The 24,326-nt window shown below is 33.7% G+C and overlaps 1 protein-coding gene across 6 annotated transcripts in view; it reads right to left on the bottom strand.

Annotated features, from left to right (window-relative positions):
* Positions 1–24,326, bottom strand: part of LOC106087293 (histone deacetylase 4) — an 86,882-nt gene that overhangs the window by 26,019 nt on the left and 36,537 nt on the right. For all 6 annotated transcript variants that reach the window (XM_059366549.1, XM_059366548.1, XM_059366546.1 and 3 more), the window contains one exon: positions 22,345–22,457. In XM_059366549.1, coding sequence (XP_059222532.1) covers positions 22,345–22,457 — 113 coding nt within the window. The remainder of the gene's footprint in view (positions 1–22,344; positions 22,458–24,326) is intronic.

The raw sequence follows: 24,326 nt of genomic DNA, 5'->3' as shown, positions 1-24,326 counted from the left end.
TGGCATTGTATTCATTGAGATGGAACCACTTTCACATAATATATAAAAAATACACATATATTAGCCCAATGCATATGTGGATTAATTTAGTCGATAAATATATTTATTTAAGGGCTCACAGACGCAAATTTTAAGAAAATCGCAAAAAAATTGGGTTAATTTTGACCAAAAACAACTGTTGACCACTACGTGTAACTAAAATATAACTGAAAGATGGGGCCTATTTTAATTAGCGACATCTGGCGCAATTGAAATAAAGGGTGATTTTTTTGAGGTTAGGATTTTCATGCATTAGTATTTGACAGATCACGTGGGATTTCAGACATGGTGTCAAAGAGAAAGATGCTCAGTATGCTTTGACATTTCATCATGAATAGACTTACTAACGAGCAACGCTTGCAAATCATTGAATTTTATTACCAAAATCAGTGTTCGGTTCGAAATGTGTTCATTCACCGTAACGTTGCGTCCAACAGCATCTTTGAAAAAATACGGTCCAATGATTCCACCAGCGTACAAACCACACCAAACAGTGCATTTTTCGGGATGCATGGGCAGTTCTTGAACGGCTTCTGGTTGCTCTTCACTCCAAATGCGGCAATTTTGCTTATTTACGTAGCCATTCAACCAGAAATGAGCCTCATCGCTGAACAAAATTTGTCAAAATTTGAACACATTTCGAACCGAACACTGATTTTGGTAATAAAATTCAATGATTTGCAAGCGTTGCTCGTTAGTAAGTCTATTCATGATGAAATGTCAAAGCATACTGAGCATCTTTCTCTTTGACACTATGTCTGAAATCCCACGTGATCTGTCAAATACTAATGCATGAAAATCCTAACCTCAAAAAAATCACCCTTTACAATATCTTTACGTATTGTATGTCTTTGCTTCATCTCTCTCGCAGTAGGTGGCAACGACACAGCTGTGGAGAGTGGCCATCTATATGATCGACATCACTCATGGGGATCACGTACGTCTATCAACTTCGCAAATAAAGTTTAACATAAAATTAAAAAATTGGGTGGTTTTCTCACACTAGGGCAAACTTAAACAGTAATAGCAAAATATAGATCCCTAAAAATCACATATTGATGAAATTTAAATGAAAATCAGGGAACTTTTCTTAAAAAATGTAAATTACAAAAATTAAATTAAAAATGGAATTTTTACAAAATTAACCAAGAACATCGAATTCCAATGAAAATTTTCAATGGAAATCAAGTTTCAAAAGAATATCTATTAAAATCAAATCCGACAAAATTTTCTATAAAAATCAAATATCGACAACATTTTCTTTGAAAATTAAATATTGAAAGAATTTTCTTGAGATTCCATTGCAGGATATTTCCATTGCTGAATTGGCATTGTTGGAAGTTGGATCTGATTAAGGGAAGTATAAAACTTTACTTATTTTCTATTGCGCTTGTGAATCAAGTCGTCTTTAAGAGCCCTGTTCAAATTCAGATGTGTGCTTTGCAAATTATTCTAGTTGGGTTGGTGTGTAAAGCACCATGATCCATTTGACAAATTCTGTTGATAAAGATTCTTGGCTAATCAGAAATCGCGATACAGATAGCCGGTCAAATGCTTTCAAGCAACATTACATATTTTGCACTAATTTTGAAAGTTCTTTGCTGTGCTATTCTTTGAATAGAAAGCATTGAACGAAATGGTCTATAGCCGGACAATATCCTGCAATAAAATCTAAATAAGATTTTAAGACCAAAAAACAAAAAAAAGAAGCGTTAACAGACAAAATTAAATGTCGACAAAATTTTGTTTGAAAATCAAATTTTTTATGAGAATCAAATGTTGTGTTTGTGTATTATTGACCTATTGTGATTTCTGCAAGTTGTTTTATTCTGATCGTCTTGTCGTACATCTTTTCTTTCGACGCAATGGAAAGAATTGTGAACGATTTTTGAAAAGTTTGTTCCGACAGTTCTGAAAGAATTCTGAACGTCCAATTGTATGGTTTTTATTTACTCTTTCTTCCGACAGATCGTTAGAAATTCTGAACGATGTCTGAACTCTGTGTTGGATGTTTTTTTTTCTTTTTGTGCTTGCCTTCTCACATATCTATTTGTTTGAACCGTTAGGAATTTTTGTTCCGACACTTCTGGTGGAATTCGAAACGAACTCTAAACTCTGCATCGGATTTTTTTTGTGCTTTTTTTCCCGGCAGTTCGGAAGGAATACTGAATAATGTCTGAACTCGTGGCGAATGTTTTTTTCTTTTTTTGTGCTAGCTTGTTTGTGAATCATTAGGTGCTACCATAGTACAGAAGTTAGCATGCTCGCCTATGACGCTGAGTGGCTGGGTTCGAAACCTGGTGGGAACATCAGAAAAAAATTTCAATCGTGATAATTCCATGCTGGTGACATTTGTGAGAAACTATGCCATGTATAAACTTCCCCCGTTCCGACCCGCCTATAAAAAGGAGATTCTTAATGGAATGTTCAAGAGCAATTTTGCAATTTGAACTATCGGGAAACACATTCGAATACTGTAAGAATTCATCCAGAATTGGTTAGTATTTGATAAGACAAGTCGGAAAGTACATCCGAATTTTACAAATTTTTATTCCAGAATTCGGTCAGAAATTGATACAACGAGAAAAAACATTCGAATTCTTAAGGAATTCTAATACATTTTCGCTTAGAAATCGATAGGACAAGTATATAACGACTCAATATCAGAATACGGTCAGAAGTCTTAACGACAACTCGAATTTCCCTTCTGAATTTACCCTAAATTTTGGTTTAGAATTCTGTCAGAAACAGCAGATTTCCCTCCGACATTTCGTTCCGAAGTCGTGTCAACCGACCACTCCAAATATTTGTTGTTAGACAGACTTCGGATCCAAGTTTCGTACAGACTTGAATCAGACAGCACTCATTGTGAGAAGTTTGCCCCTGTTCCTAAATCAAATGTTTATGGGCAAATTTGCATTTGCAAATATTCCTCTAGATATGAATTGTCTTTATACTTAAATATTGACTGCAAAGTTACCCCTTCTTCTGTATGATATCAAAAAATCCTATTATTTTTAGTGTTTATAAAATTTTAATGTAAAAAAACGGAGCTATTAGATTACCAACACTATTGAAATAATCTTGTTAATCTGCTAGAATAAACGTCGTCATTTACATGGCTCAACCTTTGCCATGAGCACTTTATTTACATACCTAATAATCTAAATTTAGAGTATACAATCGCTTCTATACATCTCTATAATTCTAAAATTATTTTTTTTCATTGTTATCAGCAGTTGGCTTTACATGTTGATTGGTTGCTTACATCAATTTTTGTATATCATCAGGTTTTTGATATTCCATTCAATATAGGCTTTTACAGTGTCGTTTCACTGGTTTATATAAAGCATCAAGTTTATGAGCTATTTCATATTCCCTACCGATAGCAGAAATATTATATTTTATATACGCTCCATATTTTTGCGTACTATTAATAATACAAAATTATAAAAAAGAAGAAAAAAAACAACAACCATAAAAATACTACTCAAGCGATTTAAATTGTTTCTGTGGTAGAGCCGAGCCGCACACTGCTCCGCTATGATCCATTAGTTCAAGTTAACTGTTGTCTTGTTGATGTTTTTGTTATTGTGGTCGTTTTAAAAATAAAAATCCCACTACAATAAAAAACGACCAGTGAACAACGAAACTTACATTTTGCTAATATAATAATATATTGCTCATAAATAAATACTTCTGTGGATAAAAAATATCGTGGAAGAAATCTTAAACGAAAAACTAAAATGGCTTCAAATAATATTTGCAAGAACATTAAATTTGTAGTTACTTTCTATAGATTAATAAAAACTAAAAACAAAAATGAAATCTTTGTTTTACCTTCAATGCTTCTTAAGCTGTTAAGATGTAGCAGCAATGAAATCTGTACATCTAAACGACCCTCCAATGTTTTTTGGAGCCCCCTATATTAGACAATTACAAACGTCATTTGTCTTCCAATTTTCTTTAACTCTCAATAGGTCTGTTCGCGTACTTTTCCAATAAAAAGCAGTAAGGAACGGCAAAAGTCGGGCGGTGCCGACTCTATAATACCCTACACTTACCCTATAAGTACAATGTGGGAGCTGTACCCATTTCTGAACCAATTTTGATGGACCTCGGCGGGCAAATATGTTCAAACTGTAATAACTACGGTTGACAAATGACAACATTATTGCAAATTACCCAAAAGCTGACGACCTAGGGACAAATGGGAGCTATATCTAATTCTGAACCAATTTCGAGCAAACTTCTCAGATAATGTGGTAGTCGTCGAGGAAAGCGTTTTGCAAAATTTTATCAAGATTGGCCAAACAATGCGCTTGCAGTGGCTCCAGAAGTGAAAATCTGGCGATATACATATATGACAGCTATATCTAAATCGGGGCCGATTTCTATGAAAATCACCAGTAACATCGAGAGTCGAGTAAGGAAATCCTTCCTTACAAATTATGAGAGAATCGGTTTAAAAAATGAGCATTTTCTTGCAATATTTCTCAAAATCGGACGAACGTATATATGAGAGTTATACCTAAATGTTCGTATTTCCAGCAAATTTCTCATATGATGTGGCCGTCGACGAAAAAAGGGTTTTGCAAAATTTTGGAAAGATGGGTCAATAAATGCGCTTGCCGTGACTCTAGAATCTGAACCGATTTTCATAAAATTCACCAGTAATGTCGAAAGTCAAGAAATCTAAATCTGAACCGATTTCGAGCAAGCTTTAAAGATATTGTGGAAGTCGTTGAGGAAATCGTTGTACAAAGTTTTGGAAAGATTGGTCAATAAATGCGCTTGCAGTGGCTCAAGGAGTAAAAATCAGGCGATATATATATATGAGAGCTATATCTAAATCTGAACCGATTTTCATGAAATTCACCAGTAATGTCGAAAGTCTCAAGAAAATCCTTCGTGCCGAATTTCGAGAGAATCGGTTAACAAAAAACCATTTTATTGCAATATTACTGCAAATCGGACGAACATATATATGGGAACTATATCTGACTCTGAGCCGATTTCGAGCAAAATTCTCAGATACTGTGACAGTCATCGAGGAAAGTGTTGTACGCATTTTTGGGACGATTGGTCAATAAATGCGCTTGCAGTGGCTCTAGAAGTGAAAATCTGGCGATATGCATATATGACAGCTATATCTAGATATGAACCGATTCCATGACATTCACCAGTAATCACCAGTTAACAAATGACTATTTTATTGCATTATTACTGAAAATCGGGCGAACATATATATGGGAGCTATATCCAAATCTGAACCGATTTTTTCCAATTTCAATAGGTTTCGTTTCTAGGCCGAAAAACATGCCTGTACCAAATTTGAAGACGATCGGATGAAAACTGCGACCTGTACTTTGTACACAAATTAACATGGACAGACAGACAGACGGACATAGGTAAATCGTATCCGAATGTGATCGATATACTTATTAATGGGTCTATCTCTCTTCCTTCTGGGTGTTACAAACAAATGCACTAAGTTATAATACCCTGTACCACAGTAGTGGTGTAGTACGCGAACACAGACAATATTCCAAAAGTGTTTTTGCCCGTTATATGATTTCTTTCAACCGTTATAATGAGACAATTACTAATTTTCACTAATACTCACTCTCATCTCTATAGGGCATCCCAAAAGAGTTTTTGCCGGCTATTTGTTTTTACTATAAATATTTAAATATAAAAATAACGTTCAGTTAAGTCAAAAAGAATATAATTAAACAGAAATAATTTAGGAGGAGAACTCAAAAAGCATATACTAAGTAATTTCTGGCAATTTATTCCGTTTGTTTTGATTTTTTATTTATTTTTTTTTTTTTTGGCAGCAATATATGATGGCTGGGGGGCGTTGGTTTTTGTTAACATCGACTCGAGAAGGTATTGATATCATCATCTAAAATATTTTATGAATGTACATATATACTTCTACTTCCGCCAATTTGCTTTTGCTGATTTTATCGTCATAGAAGAAGTAGTAACAAATAAATATGTAAAAATATTTTTTTAATCCGTTCGATTAGTTATCATTATTATAATTTTCTTTTTGGAATTTCGTTGTATCTTTGTAGTAAGTTTATTTTAATTGGTTGACATTTTGTTTCTAAAGAACACAAATGTTCTTAATTTAACAACAAATAAAGGGTGAACATTTTTTTCTGATGGTCTCGCCAGGATTCGAACCCATGCGGTCAGCGTCATAGGCAAATGATTAACGCTTGCAAAGTATTTAATTTTATTATCAAAATTCGTGCTCTATTAAGAAAGTTCATTGAGTGCTTTTTCCATTTTATGGTCAGTTTAATCAACCCGACGTAATCGACGTAAATAAGCAGAATTGTTGATGTTGGAGTGAAGATCAACCAGAAGCATTGCAAGAGCTAGCAATTCATCCATTAACAGTTTGGTGCGGTTTATGGGCAGGTGGCCTCTTTAGACCGTACTTCTTCAAAGAAGATGCGAATCATAATGTAACAGTGTAAGTGCTACAGTGAGACGATATAAAACTTTTTTTTGCCCAAAATGCAAGAGCTTGTCTTTCATGACATGTGGTTTCAACAACGCAGCACGCGTAACAATGGGCTTATTGAGAGGCGAGTTCGGTGAACATTTTATTTATATTTATTTATATTTAGATCGTGTGATTTAACGCTTTTAGACTATTTTTTGTAAGGCTATGTTAAAGCTCATGTCTATACAGACAAGCCCGCTTCAACTGACGCATTGGAAGACAACATTGAAGCATTCATTCGTGAGATACCAGCCGAAATTTTCCAAAGAGTATGCCAAAATTGAACTATTTAAAGCGCAGTTACGGATCAACATTTGCATGAAATAATCTTCAAACCATTGAATTATATGGACCTTAATATCGATTCAAATAAAGATTTCATGCATTTTTCTGAATTGTACGTGTTTTTTTTTAACATGCCTAGCTCCTAAAAAATCACCATTCATAAATATTTTAGGATTTTATGCAGGCAAATCGAAACGAAAATATATGTCGATACTGCAACTAAACTGACAGACGGACCGACATGGCTACATCAATTTAGAATGTCAAGACGATCAAGAATATATACGAGGTCTAATAAAAAAACAACCGTTATTTGACATTTTTTCAAAAAGTATTTATTTATTCATCAATAATAATCTTGTCCCCTTCAAAGTAATTCCCCTCCAAAATTTTTTCCAACCATTGAAACATTTCTGAAATGAGCTTTTTGGATACACGCATACGGTTATGACCCCTGTCAAAGCACACCAAAACACGACTAAACCTTTTATCTGTCAAAAACGAACTGACAATCCGAAATGGTTGTTATTACCAACATATGTAACAGACATGTGTACCAACATAACGGAAAAAGAAAAATTCGAAAATCGAACATTCGCAACCGACAAAATTTTAAAATAACGGTTATTTCAAAGATTTACACTTAACTACGGTTCACTGTTGTCTTGACCCAAGGTCCATATCCTAACTTTCAACGATATTTTGGCCTTCATTTTAGATTCTCTTCGATAACAAGACGCAAAGTTAAGGATTTATTAACCTGCAATTTAAAATAAAAAATCCTTAATATAAAGGAAACCATTTTTCATCAAAAGTAATGTTTCCTTAAAAAGTTGGAAAATTTATCATTTTTAAATTAAGTTTGCTAATCTTTGACTCGAATCTTTCAAATTAGAACAATCATGTTTAGTGTACAATCCGAATGACCATATAAGTACGAGGACTGCTTTATTATTTTTTTCCTAATCATGTAAATGCAAATTTTAATGTCAAAAACGGTTTTATTGTTTTCAAAGCATGATTTATAATCTTTTGCATGCGTTCAAACCAATTGTCGAAGCACTTTTTCCAACTCCAGAACATGGTTATTGAACGCTTCAACAGCATTTTCTGGTGACGAAAATCATTGACCACGCATTTTTATCTTAATGTGCTGGAATAAAAAGAAGTCAATGGACGACAAGTTAGTGCTGTACGGCCATCAATTCGACGCTGGTTTGAGCATTGCCAACAGGCGACCTTTTGCGTCGAAGTACTTCTTCCACGAACAAATTTCGTAGGATGTGGCTCGACTTCCAAGATCCACAGGGTCGCATGCTGTATTGTTTCGAGCTCAAGAGCATAGATCCACAATTCACCTCTTGTGTCTTTTGAAGCAACACGATCGTATTTTTTCAACATTTCTTCGACACCACGAGCCTCTTTTGAGCAATTGTCAAAGTGTTCGGAATCCAACGAGAATAAACCTTTTTTTAGGGCAAGTTGTTCATGTCATACCGAATGTATGCTAGAGCAAGAAATGCCCAATGATATCTCTATCTTTTTAAAAAATAAATATAAAAATGAGGTATTATATAATTATAATTAGGTAAAAATTATTTTTAAGTGGTCGTTTTAAAAGTTTGCGAAAAAAATTATTTAAATTCCGACAAAAAATCAAAATCTTCAAAAAATTATTGAAGCAAAAATTTGAAAAATATTTTCGAAACATTAAAAATTTAACTCTTCGCATATCCTTCTATATATTTCTCCGATCTTTGTGGTGTTCATTGTTATCCCGAGAAGCTAAGCTGGAGATACCGGGCGCGTCCATAGGCTGCGGATGGTGGAATGCTCCAAACGGAGTAGCAGCAACTACAGTCAGCGTTATCGTCTCTTGCTTATATACTGATTGCCAATGATGCTCAATATGACGTTGAGTTGAGTTATTGGCGCCTTTAAATAACTAATGGACATCACGTTCGCGCGGCAACCGGCTTTAGGGACCAGAACGATATTTCTCACCTATAGTTTATAGAGTTTGACGGGGATTGCCACCTCCACATGCAAATAAAGCTACAAAAACAACAACAACATACTTCTGTGTCACTCCAAAAAATGTCTAGACTTTATCAAACATTTAGTTTTCCATTATGAAATCAGCTGGTTTTGTCACGCAATCAAAGATTTGAGGAATTGTACAAGATTTTCAAACTGCTTGGTCTACTTTGCTAGTAACCCCTACAGTTTAGGATCATGCATGTGTGAAACTGCCGTTTTTGATTACGGTATAATGTTTACATTTTTCAATTTTTTCATTAAATAAAAAATAATTGTTTAATTTTGACATAACGATAGCAAAAGATTAAAAACATTTTTTTATTTTACAAATTTTTTTCAATGCAATTGAACGTATAGAAATGTTTAAATTTTTCCAGAAGTCCCATAAGATAACCCTGTACGCTACTAACGATTGCAAGTTCTTCGGCAGTGATAGCGGAATCATGTAAGTGACAGAGAGAAATTTAACGAATCCCAGAGAGCCATCCTTTCGGTACTCATAGTCATGTTAACAAGATAATTTTTTATTTAATTTAACCTTCAATTTAAAATTTTTATAGTGACAAAATTTGTGTAAATATTTAATGATATAATATTTAATATGGAACAAAATTTCATAAATAAAGTATGTCCTGTACACATATATGGCAATAAGTTTATTACAAAACACTCTCTAGAGTTTGTTCAATTATTTCACGAGCGAAATTTGACAGCAATAATTTGTTTGTTTCCATACCAAAATACGTTTTTTTTATCTGATAGTTTAATATTTTTTTCGCAAATAAATAATATATCGAAAAGAAACAAAGCATTAAAATCAATAAAACAAACAAAAATAATGATGGAAACAAGCGTTGCCAATTTATTTTGTTTGCCATTTTCAAAGACCTCGAAAACAATAAGATATGGCATTTGCAAAAGTCGATTAGGGATAATTTTGAACGCATAGATGGCATTGTATTCATTGAGATGGCACCATCACATATTCTAAAAAAAGAACATATATGCTAGCCCAGTGAGTGTGCGGATTAATTTAATCCGTGAATATATTTCTTTAAGGGCTCACTGATGCAAATTTACAGTTAAAATATCCAATTTTATAAAAACCTTAAAAGAAGTTTAAGAAAATGGACCAAATTTTTTTAAGCGACCAACGACATTTTACCGAACACTGAAAGATTGGGTAAATTTTAACTAACGACATCTGGCATCTAAAAGGCGCAATTGAAATACTGTATCTTTACATATTGGATGTCTGCCATTTTGCTCAATATATGCAGACTACAACTGTTTCGCCTATTTTGTTTAACAGCATTCCGCGTGAAAAAAAGAACAGACTTCAACTTAAAGTTTTCTAACAATGGGACAATCTATTTTTTTTATTCTCCTATGTTTCATTAAACAAATCTTTGTTCTACATGTAACGGCAAATATGAAAATGTACCAGATAAGTCAAGTGTGTTTGCACATATGTTAGTCGCTCAATATTATAAATTTGTCATTGGTATTGCTATTCTGTCGATTGTTCATTGTATTTTCTAAAAATACAACATTTCAGTTTATTCTAGGCTTCTTGTGGTATTTTTGTTCACCACCAATTGCTACACACAAACATCCATACATAGTAGCTGCACACTCAAACAAATCCGCAGATGGTTATATTGAAGTAAACCAACAGATTCTATTCTTAGCCTGAAGCACTTGCGGTTACAGATTATTTTATTTTTATATTCTATTGTAGTTTAAAAATTAAAAAACAAATGTTTATAATAAATGGTTTAGAATGAGGTTTTTATAGTTTCTCAGCAATGATTATGCAATTGATAATAACCATATTTATTTTTAACTATTTTTTTATTCTATATTAACATAGTGTTTACTTGCACTTTCAACTCTTGGAAACTTTAGTGGAATTACGTTTACGTTGCCTTACGTTCGACTATTTCAACTTTAAGATATTTATTGGGCAATCATGATGTAAGTAAAAACAAACACAAGTCTCGCATGACGAACTAAGTTATATTTTTATTGGATTCTTCGTGTGTTGTAAGTTTTCTAAAAATAAATACACAAAAAAAACTAACTAACAACATTCTTTTGCCTACAAGTAACAACAATTGCAAGATAGCTGCAATATAAACAAAACAAACTGCGGGAATAATAACAAACAGAAGCAAAGTAGCCACGACAGTCGACTGACTGACTGATGGCATACTCGGCAACAGCTACGACAACTTTATCGACATTCTCATCATCATCATCAGCAATAAGAAGCAAGCAAAACTAAATATAAACTAGAAACTAATGAAGGAGATTGCAGGGAGGAAAGGTAATTGCTAATGTAACAGCTTTTTTGTTGGATCATACTATAATAATAATCACAAGAAAAAATGGAATTTCGAAAACAATAACAACAAAGAAAACAAACTACTTGAGTTAATAACAGAACTACTGAGAGAGGTTAGGAGCAGAGAAGCAGAAAAGTCACAACAAATGTAGCAGAAGTAATTCTGCAACAAATGGCAGCGATTTATAGCAACACATTTACTTTGTGTAGGTGGCGTGGTTGTGGTGCTGGTGTCATTTATTAATACAATGCATTGTTCTATTTATAAACCGGCAGCATTAGTATTCTCAACTGATTGAGCATGGCGCGCAGAACACACTTTTTCTCTTCCAACAGACCCATACTACGTAGATTCATACATGTAGGGATCAATCCGAAGTAGGCCACTCCTCAAATTAAAAAAAAATGGCCAAAGTAATATCTAAAAGATTATCATATTAAACGATTTGGCAACACTAGGCTAACATGTGTTAAGTTTTAATGTTTTCTTTTCAGCTATTTTAAAAGATTAATATGTCATAATTGAACATGTGAATGTATGTGTGTACATACAATTCATTGTGTTATGTCTATAATGTATTTTCTAATTTGTTAAATATTTAGATACGTGATAAATGTCATCTTTTTTTTTAATGGAATGCCAGATCCTACTTTTTGGGAAGATTTGGCCCAGAATTCAAGGGGACTAATATAACGCACGTTTTGTGAGAACAAGAAATCCGGAGATCGGTCTATTGGGTTGCCCAAAAAGTAATTGCGGATTTTTTTTAAAAGAAAGTAAATGCATTTTTAATAAAACTTAGAATGAACTTAAATCAAATATATTTTTTTATACTTTTTTTCTAAAGCAAGCTAAAAGTAACAGCTGATAACTGACAGAAGAAAGAATGCAATTACAGAGTCACAAGCTGTGAAAAACGTTTGTCAACGCCGACTATATGAAAAATCCGCAATTACTTTTTGGGCAACCCAATATATTGCAGATGTACCTAAATATGATCCGATCTGGATTATACACGACACGGCATATCGAGGAATTTAATGCAACTCAATGCACCCAATTTTTGGGAAATCGAGTAATAAATATCCTTTTATGGGTTTAAGACCTTTAATCGGGAGATCTGTATGGCAGCTGTATCCAAATTTAGTGCCAGCTATACCATACTCAACACTGATGTCAATGAGCTAAACATGCGACTTTATAAGATCCCTACGCTGGAGTTCGGTCTATATGGGGGCAATGTCAAGATATTGTCCGACATAGCTCATCTTCCAACAAAGCCTGACTATGGAAAATTCAGCTAAACCTAAATTTTTAGAGACTGTTTGTTTAGGTATTTTCCTCATTCAACATTATATTGCGATATCAGTTTGATAGGTTTTAGAATAACACAAGTTTGTCATGATTTGTTTGTTTACTAGCATTTTGGCCCAAAGCAGCGATCTTCGTTTGAATCGCCAATAGTAATGACAAAGAAATTGTAATCAATTGCCTGTCAAACAGTAAACCAGCAACAACGCTCTCTCTCTTTCTATTGGTAGTGGCGAATGTGAATTCTGTTAATATTGGCCAGTTTTTGAGACTGTTGCTATTTATAGAGAAACGACCGCAGCGTCGGTGTAGTACAAGGAAAACTAAAATATAAACTGCATTAAATTGTTTTATTTTAAAAATAACAAACAAACAAGCAAAAAATGCTTGCATTCGCTAATTCTTTTGACATTTGTCCGTCAGTTCATCGGTACGTTTGTACGTCCGTCAGTCCATTCATTTAATCCACGTGTGTGCAAGTATGCAATTAAATGTTTATTTTCTTTCTTATTTTCAAGAGGAAAACTATAAAACACAATATAACATTTTCCGATGTGCTCTCAATAATTTTGTATATATACATTGGTATATGTTAATATAAATATATATATATATATATATATATATATATATATATATATATATATACATATGCACATACCACAATCATCTATTTTTAAAATTGTATACATGTGCATGTGGCTATTTTTTGTTCAGCTAGTTAGCCTTCCATTCTTTTGTTTGGCAAATATAGTACAGCAGATGCTTGATTTAACGAACAAAAACATGGGCTTCTAATTAAATATTTAGAAACAAGAAAAATAGAACACAGAGAAACTGATTTATTTCTGTCCACAAATAATGTTATTGAACTCGAAGGGCACAGTGAACACATGTAACACTCTGGCAACTTTACAATGCAATGTTATATGTATAATAACAACAAAACAGCTGTTACCAACACCTGTTAAGCCGCTTAAGTACATTGTAGTGTAGGGTAAAAGTATAATATTGAAGGTGTTAACATAAAATAGTTCGGAATTGTATGAGAATGGTTTATGTTAATGTAAATGTTACTGATAACAATAATGCAACAAAAATAAGTGTAAATTATATGAGAATGTCATTGATCAAGTACAGCGTAGCTCTGGGTAGGTCTTTAATGCAGGCTTAATCATAGTACTAAGCTCATTCGCAACAAAATTGCGGAGTCCGACGAAATCCATTCGACTGCATAACATAAACAAAAGTCAAACCAGACACATTAAAAGGCAATTACATTAGAACATCGTGGCCCACTTGAGCCTAGTTTTGAGTTGAATTTTTCGACCGAATAACTGCCAAAACGCACTAGGTGCAAAATATTACCATAAAATGTATGTGCCTTAGAAAATTTTGTCGTGTTTTCTTGTACCCAACAGCCATTTTTCTGTTGTTCTAATGTTTTTGGCATTGGACATACCAGCATTTTCGTTCCTAAGGCGAAGCTTTGAAAATATTCACTTTCCGATTAACCACTTGCACTCAACCGATCTGCTCAATATACTGCCCATCACTGGGCAAAAATTCACCTTTTCTCTCTAGTAGGATAGACACAAGAGAATAATAATTGGTTCGGCAAACGAATTTTCTTTTGCGGCTAACGAAACATTTTTGCGATCAAAGAGTTTTTGGTTTTACAACAAAAGAAATGTCCTTTTACTGTAGGCGAAACTGCTCGTTTATGGCTAACGTTTGATATGTGAAGAAAAACGTTACACGGCTACAATAAAAGAAAAACTTCGTGCTTAAAGTATTTTTTGATTTTCTAGTGTTTGGCATTAAATTTTACAATTTTTGTATGTTTCTCTTTCGAGACGAGCTCAATGATCGGATATTTTCTTTACAAATGGAAAAGGAAAGCCAGAGATCACATCACACTCCAACCACAATGGGACGCTTTTCGCCTTTGGTTAGAAGACTTTTCAACCATATTAGGCGTTGCGGATTCAAGGGCCATACGTTGGTATGTTCCATTTGTATCATATTTATTGCGAAAACGCCTCTATGATAAAAATACCACATTAACCAAGCTAGACAACCCTGTCTGTTAGCTGTACTTTTCCCAATTCCCATAGGGGTTGTGTGTATTGCGATCTATGGCTTTCCTTTTCAATTTGCAATTTGTCTCGAAAGAGAAACAAAAAATAAAAGTATTTTGTTTGTCGTAAAAAAGTTCCAAACGTTTTATTTTTTTTTGCGTGTGCCAAATCGGTTAAGAATCGCGCTCTTTCTAGGCTCAATAAGTATAATCGGGAGATCAGTTTATATGGGAGCTATTGTATATCAAAACAGGGACCAATGTGAGCCATCGTAAATATTACTCAAAAATCAAAATACGGCCAGCAATCATTTTATACTCATCAGAAAAACACAATAGCTTAAAGAATTTAAAGAAGTATTTTATGTTTTGGTCGTTGAGTCGTAAGCGTCAACAAATATTGCTAGTATAAAGTGTGAGCTTGCCATTCGCTACATGTCTACCATGTGCACTTATTTTTAAGGTGATTGCTGCTGTTTTCTGGTACCCACAATGGTTTTCTAGGGTTGCCAATATAATTTGTTGCCATTTTCCTTACTTTAAGCAGAGTACTACTTTTCGCCTATTTTTCTCCAACTTTTTCCGCGGACGTTTTTTTAAATGGAGTTTGACAGCATTACACGCGAAAAGCTGAACACTAATGAAAGGCTACGTCACTTTTTGAAAGCAAAAAAATGGAAAGGCCCCATGAACAACAACATAAATGTGTGAAAATGTGTCAGTTGAAAATGACACAAATAAGAGAAAACGTGAACAAAGAATGAATGTAATAAAGGTATTTTAGAGCATGTCGGCTGATGGTTTTCTGCAAAGTGACCGGTTATAACGCTCACTTTTTTCTTAGGCTTTGTGACTTGTGTTACTTAAATGCAAGTCAAAATCTGGAGTGGTAGTGGACTTTTTTGCCCAATAAGATTTTTTTCTTGCCACACTAATCGCCCACCCTAATGTACATATGTATTTACAAAAAAGGTATCTGTGTATAAAAACCCCACAAAAACTCTAGATAAAACTAAACCAATTCATTTTGATTTGATGATAATTTTGCTTTTCAAGTTTCAAACATGAATATTAATGAAAAAGTAGAAAAAACAAAGAACCAAATCATTAAACCTCATCGTCTGTTATACATTCGTTGTGAGGTACAAAATTTTCAAATTAGAAATTTGATCAACAGCTGTTGATCGGTTTAATCATAAACGAAGACATTTTGATTTCCCGATTATTAGGCATATGATAATAAAAGTAAAATTGAAATGCGAACACAATAAAAACCGTATCGAAGGGAAAGTGGGTTGGTTAAACGAAAGAGAACGGTTCTATATTGCAACTGATTGCGATTAAAATGATGACCTTGAAAGAAATCGTACAGCAAAAATTAGGGGGGAGAAAGTAATTTAGATTGACGTTGTTGTCGAAAATGAGCAGTGGTATGATTTACCCCATAAATGCAATGGCGATGATTGGCTAAACGACTTAAAGTTCAAGGTGTTCGTGATACTTCTAAATCTGTTTCAAATACACGTATGGTATGTACACATTTAGTTATGTTTTTGTTTCCAAAGATAACGGCTTTTAAGTGGTTTATTTATAAATTAAAACGCCATACTTGAGATAATGGTCATTTCCTTGACATTTTGTATCACACAATACTTTTATAGGCTGGTAACAAAGAGTTCTTTGGTATACTTTTATTATATGTGTACGCTTCATAAAACAAATTATCAACACTCACAGTTTGATGTTAAAACATACACTCTAAATCTAAAATATTTATAGAAGAAGAACCAAAGAAAATGTTTCTCAATTAGGTATTAATGGGTTGGCTTGCATGGGCTATTGTTAATCGCATGTCTCTGTGGGCTACTTTATTAATAATGAACAAAATTTATTTCTATGAATAGAACAATGTTGTAATAAATAAATGTACATTGTTAATGCCCATCTTAAATGAGAGTAATTATTGAAAATTCAATAAAAAAAATACAATAATCAAAATGTTTCCTACTCACATGTATAGTGTAAACTACATTGATATTTATCGATTACTGGAAATATATCTACCAAGCAAGCAATCATAAATCTATATACAATTCAATAATAAAATACAACTTATATATAATAATATTTGTACGCAGAAGGTAATCTTATGTATTATACGACCAATAAATACGTTACCATTCTTAAACCTCGTTTACACTGCCCATTAAATCCGGATTTAAGGCTCTCGTCAGCTGATTTTATAAAGGAAAAACAAATGATCGAGCCATTAAATCCGGATTTAAAGAGTAGTGTAAACGGGGTTTTAACTATTTACCTCAATTACAACTACCTCCAATAACGTTGACGTTGTAATTAATTAATCATGGTATTGGCGATTAATCATGGTATTGGCTTATAAAATCTTTTCAACAAATGTATTTATAAAGACCCTATGGCTTAATGATTGTGAATAAATTTAAATTAATTTAATTGAAATGAAAAATGTCTTATAAATACTTTTAACCAATTTATTTCATGTTTTGTTCGCAAAATCCAATGCAATGCAATAAAAAGTTTTTTATTTATGTGTCAATAAACTTGGTTAACCCGAAGCCTTTAGGGTCGACGCAGTGGGCGACGAATGCGCATGCATAATTGTGGAACAGTGAAACGGTCGGTAGGACGGCGAAAATCCTATAGGGCTATTACTGCTATTACTGAAAGGAAGCAAGAAGGAGGTCAGTATAGCTATTTGTATCATAACGGGACACATAGCACTACCAGCTCACTTATGTAAAATCGGTGCGGCAAGTGATAGCATGTGTAGGGCATGCGTGGAAGATGCTAAAACGTTGGAGCATTTCCTTTGTCCGGCTTTAGCGTCTAACAGATACCGGCACTTAGGTGGAGACACAATACCAGACATGAACCCACTTAGGGGAGTGGTATTGAAAACAATTCAGGATTTTGTAAGTAGCTCGGAATTCCTAACTTAAAATTTTTTTTATAGAGGTTACTTTATAGTTTTTAGAGCGCCCAACAAGCCGATTACTGCCTTAGGTGTATGTCCATAGTGACACGGGGCGGATTAATATCTGCACCCTCTTTTAAACCTAACCTAACCTAACCATGTGTAAAATATCAATTATTTATTTTTATTAAAACAGTAAAAATGTTATTTAATAGAAATGACAAATTTCAAATGAATAGTTTATTGAGTTAATAACCACATTAATTGAATTTTTGAGTTTATCATAAATCCAAATTACAAAATTGTTAATCAATAATACAAATTCCTTTATAGGCCCGATTTCAGCAAATTTTTTAATTGAATGTACAAATTTCTTAATTGAACATAGTTTTTAATTTTTTCTGTGTTACAACAAGTTCAGACCTTTTATTTGTACCTTTTTAATACCTTAATTTGTTATGATATTCAATTTTGTAAAATGAAATAAATAAATATATATTTCAACATTTTGGACATTATATTTTATACGAAACGTTACTTAAATCATCAATCTTGTGGAGTTGTAACTATAAAAACTGTGCTTCTTCTGGAAGGCGATTGAACTAGGGAGTTCTAGAAGATGCCAACGGTTGTGTCGGAATCACGGGATAGTATTCAAGCTATTTAGGTCTATATTCGGAAATGTGCCGCCAAGGCTGCGCTTAAGCTGAAGGAGCTCGGCATGCTAAAGGAGGATGAGCCAAATTTTCATTCTGGGTTTTCTGGATGCAGAGGATACACCGAGGCAGGACTCCTACCTGACAACAAGCTCTATTCGGAATATAAACTTGGGATACGTATGCTGCGTTTGAGAACGATGAGGCCTCTGTTTGATGGCTCCAAGATGGAGTCAAGGACGGGATTTGATGTCCACTCTGAGTCGGAGTAGACGGTACTTTGCTGAGACAATTGTGCTGGTTTTCAGCAAAAGGTCTCTGGCATTACGATAGCCCGGAGATTCGAAACTAAAGTTTTATGCGATTAATATGGCGGCACTCAAGGCCTTAGACTTGAGAACAGTACAGAGATTAAAGTGCGTGGCGGAATGATGGATTTCCCAAGTTAATCATGGCATAGCGCTTACTTGGTTTACCGGATGTGATGGTGTCCCATGCAATGAGAAGGTGGCCACAGTAGTGCAAAGGTTACTATGTCCGCCTATGTCGCTAAACGCCTAGGTTCGAATCCTAGCGAGAACTCCAGAAAAAATTATCAGCGGTTGGTTATCCCCTCCTAATGCCCCCAAAGAGATGTCCCACTGCGACATTCCGTTCAGACTCGGCAATTAAACGTGGGTCTACTTTCATGGCGCTTAAACTTAAATCGGACATCACTCATTGGTTTATGAGAAGTTTGCTACTATACCATTATGCAATGTTAATGGGCAAATTTAACCAATTCTTTACACATAATTAAAATTAAATTTAATTTCAAGCGCAACAAAAAAGCCTACCTACAATCTAGCAAATAATAAGGCAAATGAGTAATACAATTTATTTCCCTTAATATCAATAATACACAAAAAAACGGTTTCAATCACAAAATTAATTGATCCAATTAATTTTTTAATTGAAAGTGCTTCAACGACGTTTTGAAACAGGTGATTGAAAAAATTGCATATTCAATTAAAAACATGATTGAAATTTTTTTAAATTTCCAATTAATTTTTTTTTTTTTGATTGATGCAATTAAAAAAAAATTATTGAAATTTTCAAAATATCCAATTAATTTTTTAATTGGATCAATTAAAAATGTAATTGAAAATATTCAAATGTTGAATTAAAATTTTTGAGAAAAGCGCGCTGTTTAGCTTTCATAATCACTGCATAGAAACAAAACACATTCGGTGGTTTTCTAAAAATGAAAAGGAAAATATTCTTTTCCGAATTATAAAAAAGAAGCGAGGCAGTATCTTTATGAATTGCAAGCATTAGGGAAGTAAACCCAACAGAAAAACGTTTACCTAGAATATGTTTTAATTAAATCAATGCCAAAGTAGCCGTTATGCCATATATGCGCATGTGTTGATCTTTAATAAGATTAGAATTGCGTCTAGAAATTTTAAAAGCTAGTCGAAAGACAGTTTTGTATGGTTTTATCTGCTATATATATAGAGTTTTTAAAGAACGGAAGTCATAAATAACAGTGCTGTCGGATAGTTTCCGATTCCATTAAAACATGATTGAATTAAATGTTATTCTTTTTGCCCCTCGATTCGTTTGCTCATTCAATAAAAACAGCTGTTTTTCCAATCTAAAATCAGCTGTTTTCAATGAATTGGCGAATTGGTCATATTGTTTAAAAAAATTAAATTTCAATCACAATTTATATATAAAATTGTTTACGATTCAATTAAAAAGTTGTTTGAATCAACTAAATTTTTAATTGAAAATGACAAACAATTCAATCACGATCGTATTTATATTTAATTAACACAATGATTGATTCAATTAATTTTTTAATTGAAAATTTCAAAAAAATCTATCACGATTGTAACTGAAAAAAGTTCAGATTCAATTAATACTATGATTGATTCAATTAACTTTTTAATTGGAAAAGTTTTATTTTTAATTACAAAAATTTTTGTGATATTTTTTTTCTGTGTATGCTCTAACAAGATCAAGAGTATTTCTAGTAGGCCAATACTCCAAATAATCGTCTAAAAAGGAATTTTTGGGAAAAACTTGAAAAATCCGCCAAAAGACTTGAAAAATCAATTTTGCGTAGGCCACTGTGCAAAAATGAAAAAGTTAATACGTTGGAACCGGTCTCAAACGACAGCTTATGAAGTCTAGTTTCTAATCCAAACAGGCCTATAATCCAAATAATCGTCTATCGAATTTTTGGGGAAAATTTCAATATTGGCCTATTTAGGTTAGAAACTATTGGGTTGCCTAAAAAGTAATTGCGGATTTTTCATATAGTCGGCGTTGAAAAATTTTTTCACAGCTTGTGACTCTGTATTTGCATTCTTTCTTCTGTCAGTTATCAGCTGTTACTTTTAGCTTGCTTTAAAAAAAGTTTAAAAAAAGTATATTTGATTAAAGTTCATTCTAAGTTTTATTAAAAATGCAATTACTTTCTTTTAAAAAATCCGCAATTACTTTTTGGGCAACCCAATAGATTTCATAAGATGTCGTTTGAGGCCGGTTTCAACGTATCAACTTTTTTCTTTTTTACATATTAGTTCATGCAAAATAGATTTTTCAAGTCTTGTAGCGGATTTTTTCAAGTTTTCCACAAGTAAGCCTATCGGCGCATCGGATAAGCCGATACTAAATGGGAATGCAAATGTATATAAGCGTAACAAATAGGCGCTTGCTACCTAATCTCTTCTTACATCTCCTCATCTTCTAATATTGCTCGCTAGGGTATGAACCGATACTGAACACTTAGGTGGGAGTAGGTCGTCGCTCCTTTCGGAATGCACTCGCATAAAGGCGTGTCGGATAGGTAAGAAGCTTCTTGATTGCTTCTTATATCTCTTCCTCTCTTTCTACTTTTTTCTAGGTTTGATCCTGTGGGCCTCACACTTTTTCATTAGCTTCTCATCTATACTTCTTTCACGATAGGGCATATCACTAGGCCGATACTGACCTGCGAGTGAATTGACCTTTGTGGTGGGCTAAGCATTCACCACAACTACTCACCTAATGAATACACTGGTTCAACATCGACTGAGCAAGGCCTTCATAATCCTATAATAATTTTTAATGTGTCCTAAACAATAAGATATTATTTCCAAATGCTTCTATGCATATTTCATTTAATATGCAGATCCACACATTTTTCGTGAAAAAAATTTTTACGAAGAATGCGGTGATCATTCTTTGTAAAATCTCTTTAGGCATTCAACAGGATTTGAAAACAGACCTCAAGCTTATAGACGGGTAAGCTAATCTATGCACCAAGCTGACTTCTATGAATTACCATAAGACATTTTCTTCTTACAAAAAAGTCGATAGCGCGAATGATAAAAATATCATATTTTCAATTATGTTTTTTTCTTCTTTCGTGCCAAAATAGAAATGCTTTGTGGGAAAACTGAATTTCAATGACAAAGACAAAAACGATTTGCCACGCCCTTAATTTGTTGAATATGTAAAAATAACAACTTTGACATATATATAATGTCTTTGTGTAATATTTGGCACAAAGCCCAAACGACTGGCCGCGAACCCACCAAAAAGCAGAAAAGAAAACAAAAAACACAAAACTTTAAGAAATAGATTGAGTTATCCCATCGTCAACACCTGCATGCATGCAAACAAACATAAATGCATGCCTCTTAGGGGTTTAATATTTAACGGTTTAGGAAGTATCCTAGGAGAATAAATGAACATACCGACTTTTTTTGGCAAATATTGGCAGCCCCTTTAATTTAACAAATCCCTCCCATTTTCACTATGTTTGTATCTTTCAGCATTAGATCAATTCTTGAGAACTTCCGTTTATTAATTGTGTGAGCTTGATAAGCAAAAAGACTACATTTGAATATTTATTAAGCATGGAAAAAAACTTAAAATCCAGTTTTCAAAAAGCGCTCAATGAAATATTAAGCTGAACCAAGAGATTATACGTCAAACAATAACTAAAAGCTTAATCTGTTTTATTTGCTACTTTTCCTCTAAGGGAGAGGCCGAAGCTAAAGTGCGAGAGAGAGAGAGAGACAGTTTAAACCCAGTATATTATACTAAAAGTCAATGAGTATGGTATATTTACTCACCTCTAAAATTTCTTTACCCAAATCGGTTGCACTTGGTGCTTGTACACGACTGAAATCCAAAGTACCCGGTGTTATGTGCAATCTTTCTGTAGGACCAGAATCGCGGGAAAGATCTGAAAAACAAAAACAACAAGCATATTCTAATTACTCAAATAGACACAATGCATATATGTATGTACGACTATATAATTGTATATGTATATGTATTGCTCAAAAACGAAAAAAAAGAATAAACAAAGAATATTTCTTATTATAAACATGACAATCTTAAGTTTAGTGCAGATATAGCGCAACATCAGCATTTTGGCTTAATGAGAAGTCTTGTCGGAGGGGAGGGAGAAGCGCCGCTGAGAGCGTCTGACATAACAGTTATAGAGAGTGTTTAGAAACAAACGAAAGTGAGTGCGGAAAATATGGCTTTTGAATGAAATACACATTTTTTCTTAGCATTTTGAAATTACCAATACCTATTATAAACAACATCAGCAAAACTAAAATAAGATCCAAATGAAATCATAAACAAACACAGCAAATGTATAAACATTTAAAAATACATGCTCGAAATTTTGTTTCCTTCATCTTTTTGTTTTTGTTATTGTTTTTGCAAATGTGTATTGTAAACAGTTTATAATTTAAAACAATGAATGAATTAATTCTTTATTGACACTGTAGTTTATGGGATATAGAAAAATCCCAACCCAAAAAAAAACAAATGTTTACAGATTTTTAGAAAATTTCGTTAAAATTTCCTCAGAATTTCCTATAAAATCGTTAGGTTTAATTTGAACTGAAAATTTTAATAAATGTTTTGCCTTTTAGAAGATATTGAAGACCTTTTAAACATGATAGTATGGAAGACTAGTCAGGAAAACCACTTTTTCCCTGCCAGTTCTCCTCCTACAAGGCCAATGGGCATGGATAGTGTAAGCATTGATGATATAAAGGGTGATTTTTTTGAGGTTAGGATTTTCATGCATTAGTATTTGACAGATCACGTGGGATTTCAGACATGGTGTCAAAGAGAAAGATGCTCAGTATGCTTTGACATTTCATCATGAATAGACTTACTAACGAGCAACGCTTGCAAATCATTGAATTTTATTACCAAAATCAGTGTTCGGTTCGAAATGTGTTCAAATTTTGACAAATTTTGTTCAGCAATGAGGCTCATTTCTGGTTGAATGGCTACGTAAATAAGCAAAATTGCCGCATTTGGTGTGAAGAGCAACCAGAAGCCGTTCAAGAACTGCCCATGCAGCCCGAAAAATGCACTGTTTGGTGTGGTTTGTACGCTGGTGGAATCATTGGACCGTATTTTTTCAAAGATGCTGTTGGACGCAACGTTACGGTGAATGAACACATTTCGAACCGAACACTGATTTTGGTAATAAAATTAATGATTTGCAAGCGTTGCTCGTTAGTAAGTCTATTCATGATGAAATGTCAAAGCATACTGAGCATTTTCTCTTTGACACCATGTCTGAAATCCCACGTGATCTGTCAAATACTAATGCATGAAAATCCTAACCTCAAAAAAATCACCCTTTACTAGTAACAACAACAACAGATGAATTAATATTTCGGATACAAAGCTGACATACTCGTACGAAATTTTACATGCTTCTCCAAAAGCCGCAAATCAAACTTTACATGATCTCTCCCAAGCCGGAGCAACCTTCTGATGAGACCTCCTCGGTTTTGATTTTGGTTGAGAGTCGCCGATCCACGTGTACTACTCGGTGTGCAAATCGGTTGGGCTATGCGTGTATAGATGTCCCCTAGCAAACCTATCCCAACATTTTTGTGTATCTGAGAAGACCTCCTTAAGGTAAATTGCAAATTGAACATGGGCATGCTTCTCACATATCAATGAGTGCGGTCCGATTCAAGTTTTAAGCTTAATGATAAGGGGCCTCCTTTTTATAGCCGATTCCGATCGGCGTGCCGCAGTTCGACACCTCTTTGGAGAGAAGTTTTACATG

The sequence above is a fragment of the Stomoxys calcitrans genome, chromosome 4 (assembly GCF_963082655.1).
Source record: "Stomoxys calcitrans chromosome 4, idStoCalc2.1, whole genome shotgun sequence".
Taxonomy (NCBI): Eukaryota; Metazoa; Arthropoda; class Insecta; order Diptera; family Muscidae; genus Stomoxys; species Stomoxys calcitrans.
The sequence above is the reverse complement of the archived record's forward strand: the minus strand, read 5'-3'. Positions and strand labels throughout refer to the sequence as shown.